Raw genomic sequence first — 10,639 nt, 5'->3', positions numbered from 1 at the left:
TAGACATATCTGGATTAGCATAGACTAGATATGCCCTCCTTAAGTCTTGTATCAGTAAGAATTGCATTCAGAGCGTTAGCACAGTTTAAAGCCATCCCACTGCTTTGATCACCTCTGATATTAATGCAATGTCTTCCATGCCAAGAAGACTTGGTGGCGTAGTTTTACATGCGGTAACGAACTAACGCTACACATCTAGGACACTACATCAGAGAGTTAAGGTGCCCATGGAGACGTAGCTATGGCAACGGTAGTTTGGGGGGTTACAGAGCCTGCTGTCTAAACATGGAAAATCTGATGAATGTAAAAATGAGCCGTGAAATTGATAACTGTAAAAAAAACAAAAAAAAACGTACAGTATAACCTTAATTAAAAAAAAAAATTATGTTGTCCAGCACTGTGGTATTTATTATTGATGCAGATCAGGGGTTACTGAACCGATACTGGAATATCAGCAAAAAGAAATATTCTAATGATGAAAATTAAACCATAGGGAAAATTATATAGTTCTACGTGAGGATGAAGTTTTTCTTAATGAGAAGTTTTGTGTTGTAGTCTGTCTGGCCAAATGAGGGCGACACATGACCACATAGTGAATGAATGGTCTCGCTCGCACTACCCCTTCTGATGACAGGTCTTGCCGCGGGAACTTTGTCATGTTTTCGCGTCCTTTGCTTAATATAAAGACTTAAATAACAGTCGAAAATATATAGCCAGTTAAAGTGTTACACCTAACGAGTTGGAAATGGTAAGTTATTGTTGTACCGTCTTGGCTTTGTTGTTAGCTAGGTAAGCTAACTAGTTTAAGTTTGCTAGTCTAGCTGTTTTTAGTTTTAGTTCCAAATACAGTCAGTAGGCTAGTGGTTAGCTTGTTAGCTCTAGCAACAATATCCAGTTTGCCAGCGAGGGTTAGCTAGTTGGCTAATAGTTTATTCCCAGTATAACACGGGGAGCTATACTAGTAGTAGTAGCATAATGCAGCTGCTCGTTTTATGCAATATTGTAAAATGTGTTTATAAACACATTTTACAATATTAAGTGCATATATTGCAATATTAAGTGCAAATATTGCACTTAAAATATTACTAGCTAGAGTTAGCTAGTGCATCCAAACTTTAGAGAACAATACATACACTGTGCAAAGTAGCTTGTGTGTAAAGTAAAAATCAACGGGTTAAGGTGAGAGAGGGAGGTTCTAGACTAGCTTTTAGCACTGGCCTTAAACCTGTAGTGCAGTAGGTCTAGTAGTTTGTAGGTGTGTCTGCAGCACACCTGCAGACAACATGCAGGATGGTTCGGAGATTCCACCATAAATAAATCATACTGTCTAAAACATGTAGGGAAGCCTACCATGTGTACACACACACACACACACACACACACACACACACACACACACACACACACACACACACACACACACACACACACACACACACACACACACACACACTGATTATGTGCCTACACTTTATATATATATATATATATATATATATATATTATGTGTGTAGTGAATTTAAAATGATTTAGCTTTTTGTCAGTCCAAAAAAAAAGGTCTGAGTTTGGAGGAGAAGAGGACACGGATGATGGAGATTTTCTTCGAAACGGTAAGTTTAAATCCTGAAAATCCTTTTCGTTAAGACATGTTTAACTTAACTTTAGGTCCAGTAATATCTAGATCAAAGCAGAGGTATGGTATGTTTGTGTAAGATTTGAATCTGCAAGTGAAAACCAGGGGTGGGTTCCTTCAGTAGAAATCTGTGACAGATGTCAGGGTATGCTAAGACACCTGAGAGCCAAAGAAAACATCACGTGACACACACCCACCCACACACACCCACCCACACACACACCCAAACACACACATAGCCTCTTCCAGTGTGCCCATGCCTTATATTATCCACATCCCCCTCCCTCCTCCATCGTACATATTGCACTCTTCTTATATCTTCAGGAGTCAGGTGGCTGAGCGGTGAGGGAATCGGGCTAGTAATCCGAAGGTTGCCAGTTCGATTCCCGGTCATGCCAACTGATGTTGTGTCCTTGGGCAAGGCACTTCACCCTACTTGCCTCAGGGGAATGTCCCTGTACTTACTGTAAGTCGCTCTGGATAAGGGCGTCTGCTAAATGTAAATGTAATATCTTGTTTTATATTTTATATAAAAAGCCCTCATGGCTTTTTATATAAAATGAATTATCATATACTTATCATATACTTACTGAATTATCATCTACGTGACATGTAAGATGCCTCCATCATATTTATGTTTTCTAGGTCCCGATTTTATGTATATGTGTCCTTTTTGATCTGAATAATACTTACTGTTGCCTTTTCACAGCTTTTACAAGTAGGCTACAAGTCTCAAACAGAACATACTTTGCAGACATTCCCACCTGTTTACTTAAGATTAATAATAACAAGACGGAATAGATGGATTGGCAGGGAAATCTGCTCTTGTACTGCACTACTGGTGCAGTGGTTCACTAATGTCACCTTTTTAACAGATTAGAAATGTTTTATTCAATTCTTATTTCATGAAAAAGATACAAACTTGTTACACGTCCTTTGAACAGTGTACTGTTGCACTGTGCACAGTTGAATGTTAGCTTGTTAGTAGAATAGTTGATTAGATTGTTTTCAGTCTATCCCCCCCAGTCCTAGACACACAGTGTACACTGGGTCATCTCGTTCCACTGTATGTCTGTACACTGCAAATGATGTGAAATGACAACTACAGAAAACTTGAACTATGTAGAACAGTCTTTCTACTTTACAATTAGAGTTGTGTTGCAGTTGCAGTTTAATTGTTTTCTCTCATCCCTTGACCCCCCCCCCCCCCCTCTACACTCCCCTGGCAGAAAGACGTGTTTCAGCTGAAAGACATCGAGAAAATCGCCCCCAAGACAAAAGGAATAAGTGAGTAGTGATTCATTGAGACAAACCAGATGTGAGGGAATTGTTTTACGAGTGAAACCTGCAGAATAAGACATTTCTGTTCCTCAATTAGATGTTAACCATTGATGCCAGGGAGCCTTGGTTCTTCTCAGAAATGCCAAATGTGTCCGGTTGCTGTAGTCGTGTACACTTTTTTTAACGCCTTTGGATTGTTTTTTTTATGACCAACATTTGGCCTGATTCCATTCAGGTGCTGTCGTCCCTCAGTCCTGTGGCCGTGTTCTCTTCTTCTCTGGTCTGCGGACGCGTGAAGTAACACTGCGTTGTCTTTCCCGTTGACATGTGGCTAAAACGCCACATGACCCGGCTTGTGTGGGCTCGCAATGGTGACATCTCATCATATCTCATCATTAAAAGGGCTGGGTCTCTCAGGGCACTCCTTTAACCAAGATGACATTCCCCTGAACGCACAATGAACCCTTACATGATGTTTGAGAAGGAGGGGGAATGCATGTAGGGTCCTGTGCACAGGACCAGACCGGCGTTCTGTTGGGACGCCCCCAAAAGGGACCTCTTTTTACAGCGGGCCCAACATTAATTTGGTGGAAACTGGATCTGGCTGCCCAGGGCACCAATTGGAAGCACATGTTGGGAGACCCCCACTGCCCCACCCCCAGTATGTAGTTAGGGTAGGGAGAAGTGGGTGAGGAGAAGGTGACAGAGAAATCGAGAGTGACAATCATGAGTGTTTTCACACTATTTGCTTCAGTTGTATTCTCCCTGTTGTTCTGCAGGGTATGTGTGTGTGTGTGTGCGCATGCGTGTCTTTCCCCCAACATCCCAGAGCAGACCCAAGCAACAACAGAACAGCACCATTGGTTTCTCCAGTCCAGGGACTGGGTATGCATGAGGGAGTATCATATTACTCTGTCCCAGCTAGCTTCAGATACAGGACACCTCACTTACAGCCAACCCTCTGGAGACATCAGTTCTGAAGACCGTTCTCTCACACACACACTAACCCACACACACACACACACACACACACACACACACACACACACACACACACACACACACACACACTATAGAGACCCTTGGAGAAAGCAGACTCTATCACTGTTTTGCCTTATATCACTCTCACATGTGTAAAAGGATAATGGACACAGATGTGCTAGGCTACTTTCCCAGAGACCACATCTGGATCATTAACTAGCTGTTCTCCTGCATTGTGTGTGTGTGTGTGTTTGTGTGTGTGCGTGCGTGAGACACACACCCCCGCACCCAAATGTACTTATTAACCCCAGGAAGCAAGGATGCAGTAAGTTAACATACTTCCAACCTCCTCCCCATCTCTCTCCCACTCTTTGTTTCTCCCCCCCCCCCTGCCTCTCCAGCCCCCATGTCAGTGAAGGACGTGCTGCAGAGCCTGGTGGATGACAACATGGTTGACTGTGAGAGGGTAGGAACTTCCAACTACTACTGGGCGTTTCCCAGTAAGGCACTGAACACACGCAAGCGCCGCCTGGACGAGCTGGACAAACAGGTGACAAACACACACACACACTACCAGTAGCTGTGGCCAGCCCTTAAACAGATGTTAATATGATCATTGGTATGAGATTCATAGTTGTCAGCTCTGTTCTGTCACCAGTCAACCAAATAGCAGAGGTGTGTGTGAGTGAGTGAGTGAGACAGAGCCGGCCTAGAATAGACGTGGAACTGAGAAGGAAACCTGCGTTTTTGCAGGGCCAGAGTGATGCATATCCTGTTCCTGATGACTCACCATCATGTATATCCCACTAGTTTACTGTAAGGCCCACATCGTACTACAGTTCCACAACAGTACTCTCGTATTGACTGTCTCTGATAAGGATTTAGGTATGCGAGTTCCTCATGCTGTGTACTACAGGCTTGTTGAGACACCTTCTCCAAGACTGTCCTTGCGCAACACGAACATGAGCCTTGCACCAAACTCGAGTGTTGCGTCAAACTATTATTGTTTTGGGGTAATGAGTCATTTGGAGAAGCCTGGAAATAGAGAATGTGAGAGCCCCGAACCTCCTAATGAAGACAGACGCGAGCTGCAACCCCGCTGCTAGACACAAACAAATCTGCTGTTTTTGGTGGGTTGGCGTAGCCCGTGTAGCTTGTTTAACAGGTACCACAGGTGCCACATCCTGTCGGCTCGCCCGGCGATCTCCACCTGGCTCTGCCGTCAGCGAACGCTGGCACACGGCGGCTCGCAGTGGGCGCCGACCACAGTTGTTGTTGTTCGGAACGGTTGCCGACCCTCTCGTTAGCTCCTCCCCCCTCTCCCACGGTGACCCACTTTCTGCCGGTACTGGCAGCAGACTGGGGGCGTTGAAGACACTGTTTCTGGTCGGCGAATGTTCCGTCGTCGATGGGCAGAGGGAGTGAAAGAAGGCCTGGTTGCTATGGGTGACGGTCTGATGCTGGTTCCATGCAGTCAGGTTCACGCACTCACACACAGAGGAGGGAGATGGGATGTGTCTGTCATCAGGGTCCTGCTGAGCCGGCCTGTAATAACAAACCCTAGAAGGGGAAACTGCTTGTGAGACAATTACCCACCTGCCGTCATTCTGTCATGTTTTCGTGTGGGCTGCCACTGTGGAAACACAAAATGACAGTAAGCAGTGATGTGTTTGTGTGTGTATAAATACAGGACCATGTATGACTCAAATTGTTTTCCGGATTTACTGACCAATGTTTTACTGACGAATGGAAATTAAAAGTAGATTGACCCCTGCGGCCGGAACAGAAACACTATGTGCCTTAGTTGGCTGCGCAGGTGATGTCATCAGAATGAGCCCAGAGGATGACCGAGCAACCAAGAAAGAAAATGTGCCTCTTTCTATTTGTTGTCTCAGGATGAACTGATTTTTATGGGTGGTGGATTTCTTTTGTAGAGGGTGGGGGGCTGAAAGCAAAAGGACTTCTTATCACATCCACACATTGTCATTTTGTCTGTTCATTCTTCTGTTTCCTTATAACTGTAGCATTGTGAGGCCAAGACACGCAGAGAGACTCTCCAGCAAGCTGGGGAGAGAGCCAGAATAGGACGACAGGAGACAGTAGGTGCCTCTGCAAGCACGCACACACCCCCACGCACACACACACCCCCACGCACGCACACACCCCCACGCACGCACACACCCCCACGCACGCACACACCCCCACGCACGCACACACCCCCACGCACGCACACACCCCCACGCACGCACACACCCCCACGCACGCACACACCCCCACGCACGCACACACCCCCACGCACGCACACAAGACATGTACTCATAATCCTCCTCCACCTTTGCTCTGACGCTGAGAGTCTGCCCCAAAGTGTGATGCATCCTGCTGTGCGTGTGTGTGTGTGCGCGTGCGTGTGTGTGCAGGAGGAGCGGGCTGCTCTGCTGAAGCAGCTGCAGGAGTTGAGGGAGCAGCACGCCCAGCTGAAGGCTGAACTGGACAAGTACCGAGAGTGTGACCCGGAAGTGATCGAGGAGCTGAGTGCGTACACACACACACACACATATACAGACCGAACACGCACATCCACAATGTTGAGATGAACCTTTAGAAACCCTTTTTCCCCCCCTTCCCTTCCCCCTCTTGAAACCTTCTCTCTGGACTCCCACTAAGATGCCATCTTCCATGCTGTGGCTGGTGGTCATCTTGGGAGCTGAACTTCCTTATTTGAAAGCTGGCATCAGGGAATGAGCCTGAGTCCATCTCTGTCTCTTTTGGGTGTTTATTTGTGGCTGGCTGGCTAGCTGCAGCTTCCACCGTGTTTGATGCACAACACAGCTTGTCTGAACCTGCTCAAGTAACCAGGCAACGCCAATCTCATCTCAGCAACAGAGATAGATACACTCGCTCAAACATGCATGTTCTATATGTAAACACAGCAATGTACACATGCGAGCACACACACATATAGGCCCACCTTTAATTAGTGTTTGCCAGCCATAACTGCTGTGCTGGGTTCATGTTTTACAGTTGGGCTAGGATAGTGCTCATCTATAGGTAGTGTTGGTCTCCTATTAGGTGTCATAAGACCACAGGCTGCTTCCTTTCTCAGAGTTGCTTTAGACCAGCGTGTTTCCGGAACTCAACTCATGAAACAAATAGTTGAGGAACGATAAACTTGGGTTTCCTTCAGTTTTGCCTGATGTGCCTGCTGTCAGAGACTTCTTTGTCCAATTGACTTGTTGATCTCTCAGTCTCTGCAACGCAAACGCCACAGATCGACGCCCAGACAAGGCCATCACCACATTTACAGGAGTCCTAAAGGATTCAGGGCAAGCTAGCTTGATCTATCTTAAACCCATGTTGTCCAACTAAGTCTTGAGGATAGAAACCAAAATCACAACGCAGGACTGATTTTGCGTTTCACTGGCACAGTCTTGGTCACATGGTACTGTAAATGTCACCCTATGTTTGGCTGGTCCAGGACCAGTCCCTCCTACATCTAAAGACTGGGGTCAGATTTTGTAGCAGCTAAATCTGATCCCAGAGCAGCCATCCTCTGATTTTCCCATAGATGTGGAGTGACTCAGATTTCAGCAGCAGTTGCTGCGCCTGCCAGCCCCTCGTTCAGCCTGGCCGCCACTTCTATGCCTCTGCCAAGAGTGAACGATGCCTGCCTACGCCTCTCTCTCCCCTCCCTCTCTCTTTCTGTCCCTATTTCTCTCTCTCTCTCTCTCTCTCTCTCTCTGTCACTCTCTTTCTCCCCCCCTCTCTCTTTCGCTCTCTTTCTCTCCCCCTCTCTCTTTCTGTCCCGCTCTCCCCCCTTCTCTCTTCCCATCTCTCTCTCTCCCCCTCTATCTTCCCATCCCTCTCTCTCCCCCCTTCTCTCTTCCCATCCCCTCTCTTTCCCCCTCCTTCTCTCTGTTTCATTTTGGAGCTCCCTTCTCTTCGTCTTGTCTCCGCGGCGCGTGTGCGCTGGGCACTGTGTTGGTGTCAGAGCACATTGACCTGCCATCTCCCGGAGCCTGTTCCATCCAGAGAGTCGCTGTAATGGATGGGCCACACAGAGTTACGCTCCACTTTGTAATTTAATTGGTGTGTGGGTGGGGCGGGGGGGGCAAGGGGGGGGCAGGGGGGGTGTCAGCTGATGAATAGGTTTGGCAGAGCAGCGTTGAAGCCTGTTGTAAGCAGTGAGTCCTTCCAGACACACTCCCCCGCATACACGACAACAGACCGCAGTGTACACAGTGGAGTGAAGCCTGGATTGCTAGCATCGTAGACATGCTGTGTCCTACCAATATGGCTGTTCTCTTCTTTATCTTGCAGAGAAGTCCAACGTCACTGCGAAGGAGGCTGTTTCCAGGTGGACAGGTGAGTCAAATCAACGCACACATTGACTGACAGGCGCACACACACCTCACGCACTACTGATGTTGCATAACCTGTCTGCTAGACTGTATTTTTACATAGGTTAGGATGAGTCAACTTAACAGAGGGTAAAGGAAAGATGCGCACGCACGCACACACACTAACATACAAAAAATGCCCCCCCCCCCCCCCCCCTCCAAAGCTTGACACAGAAACGACCAACCAAATCCAACAGTCAAATCCAACCACAAGCCCTTTGCCTTTTAAACATGCCTTAGTTACTAGCATACGATACCCAAGCTACTCTCTATGTGCCAAATGACCCCAGGGGTAACCCTGGTGATGGCTGACCTTTGGGTGATTGCAGAGGGCGGGGGTTAAGGTGGTATTTAGAGGAAGAGCAGGGTCAGAGTTTACACACACATTAACATCACTATCATGTTTCAGTTTATAACTCGCTCTAATCTAGGACCCCTTTAACACTGGTTGAGCAGACACACACACTTTCCCTGTTACTCTCAAGTGGCCACAGGCTTACACTCTTTTCTCCATGCCTGGACACAATCACTGACACACACTTTTTTCCATCTCTCAAAGTCACATGCACACCTCTCTCTCCACCCCTTGTGCCGACACATGGTTTCGTTCCAGTGTTGTTAGGTGTGTTTGTTAGTATTGTTCTGGGTAACGTCACTCAAATTTGCAATCACACCGCTTGTCTGCTGGTCTCACTGCTCTCTATCTCCCTCCACCCTCAAGGGACAGGGCTTAAGCAAACCTCTTGAACAATCCCCTTGTCTTCTGTTTTGGCATGTCATAGATGGAAGTGACTTTTCTTTATAGGTAACTGTTTACTTACAGTGTCCCAGTTGTAGTAATTACTATTCATTTCTCCTCAGATAATGTATTTGCCATCAAGTCCTGGGCCAAGAGAAAGTTTAGTTTCGACGACAGCCGAATCGACAAAGCCTTTGGGATTCCCGAGGATTTTGACTACATGGACTAACAAATAACATCTCTTTATCTGTGTATGGTTCAATCCACAATGCACACCATTAACTCTAAAAGCATCGTTATAGTTTAAACAGTTGTGTCGTCTATTCAAGGAGTAATGAAAAGTTTATGATTTTCAGCCAATCAGCGGCCAGGTCCTAATATTCTGGGCAAGGTTTTGCTTTCTGTGTGTAGTGCTTGGCTTGGGAGTCATTTCTAGCTAGGCTCAGGCTTTCACAGGTGTAAATGCTGCTGGTGTGACACTGGAGAAGGCGCTGTGCTAACCTCTGACCCCTGCGGGGGGCTCTTTGGAAGGAGTGCATGGACTGCCTGACTTTTTGGACACCTGTTTATGTGAAAACCGAGAGGCCAGAGTTGTTGACGGAAACAAGCCATGGTGTGTTTGTGTTTGTCTGAGTGTGTGTGTGTGTGAGACAGGCAGCCGGGGAGGCCTGTGTCGCAGACACACACAAACACCCACATTCACACTTATTGGCACACTCAAGCACACAAGATGCTCCTTCACGTTCTCTCATTGGAACATACGATTCAACATTTGTAAAGGGCACATCAAACAGCAGTGCAATTGCCAATTTTAGAACAATAACTTATATTAATTAATTAATTGATCTAATTAAACGTATCCATATGCTAATGACAATACTAATTATTATATTTTTCCTATTCCTTTGTACCTACAGCCAGAGAAAAGGCTCTATGGCAGGTTACGTCTGTCTCTGTAGCACCTGGGCTGGCCAGCCTTGTTTGATGTATGAATCCGTATACGGACCTCCCAAAGCAACAAGAGGCACTCTGGGATTGATAATGAAGGAGAGGCAAACATGTGCCTGGCGCTTTAGTGGGGCATTTTTTGATATATCAATATTCTTCCCTATAGATTTATTTACATTTACTTTTATTGACACAGTATTTGAGTTGGTAAACAGTTCTTTTTTCTTGACTTCGCTTGACGATCGTTTCAATAAAGTCCTGGCCTGTTTCTTTTGTATCTTTTTGGAGTTATGAATCTGTTGAGGTGTTGCCTTGTCTTGTAGTTTATATACAGACAATCAGCAAACATGCCCATGCTCACCTGTGAGAACATCTTTCACCTTCTGCCTGCACCAGAATACTTCTTACAAAGGGGAAGCGGTTCCTTGCCTTACTGACAATTCCTGCAGAAACTGAAACATACCAGGGGGTTATTGGTAGTCCACCAATATATTTTTTGTGTTGTTCTGGTGTATTGTATTTTAATTGGTCAAATATTTGTTAGATACAGGCTGTGGAATCTAAAACATTTCTCTGTTGCTGTAACAGCCTAGTCGAGGGAGTGACAGGAACCAGCATCGTGTCCCCAGTCCGTGTCACGCTCCTCTAGTTTAAATACTT

At 46.2% G+C, this 10,639-nt stretch overlaps 1 protein-coding gene across 4 annotated transcripts; it reads left to right on the top strand.

Annotated features, from left to right (window-relative positions):
* Positions 1-590: 590 nt before the first annotated feature.
* On the top strand, positions 591-10,247 carry mnd1 (meiotic nuclear divisions 1 homolog (S. cerevisiae)). Of its 4 annotated transcripts, none has more exons than XM_062477386.1 (10): positions 591-748; positions 1,545-1,610; positions 2,863-2,920; positions 3,150-3,194; positions 4,297-4,445; positions 5,920-5,994; positions 6,313-6,427; positions 8,213-8,257; positions 9,154-9,282; positions 9,949-10,247. In XM_062477386.1, the coding sequence occupies exons 1-9, from the start codon at positions 746-748 to the stop codon at positions 9,258-9,260; spliced, it is 663 nt and encodes a 220-aa protein (XP_062333370.1). In that variant the 5' UTR covers positions 591-745; the 3' UTR covers positions 9,261-9,282; positions 9,949-10,247. The 4 variants fall into 4 exon arrangements, 3 of the variants coding, with proteins under 3 accessions (XP_062333370.1, XP_062333369.1, XP_062333371.1); XR_009932105.1 differs by having other exon boundaries at positions 592-748; positions 9,154-9,644; XM_062477385.1 differs by having other exon boundaries at positions 592-748; positions 9,154-10,247.
* Positions 10,248-10,639: the final 392 nt, after the last annotated feature.

This window comes from Osmerus eperlanus, chromosome 14, assembly GCF_963692335.1.
Source record: "Osmerus eperlanus chromosome 14, fOsmEpe2.1, whole genome shotgun sequence".
NCBI lineage: Eukaryota > Metazoa > Chordata > Actinopteri > Osmeriformes > Osmeridae > Osmerus > Osmerus eperlanus.
Note: the sequence above shows the minus strand (reverse complement) of the source record. Positions and strands in the feature narration are given on the sequence as shown.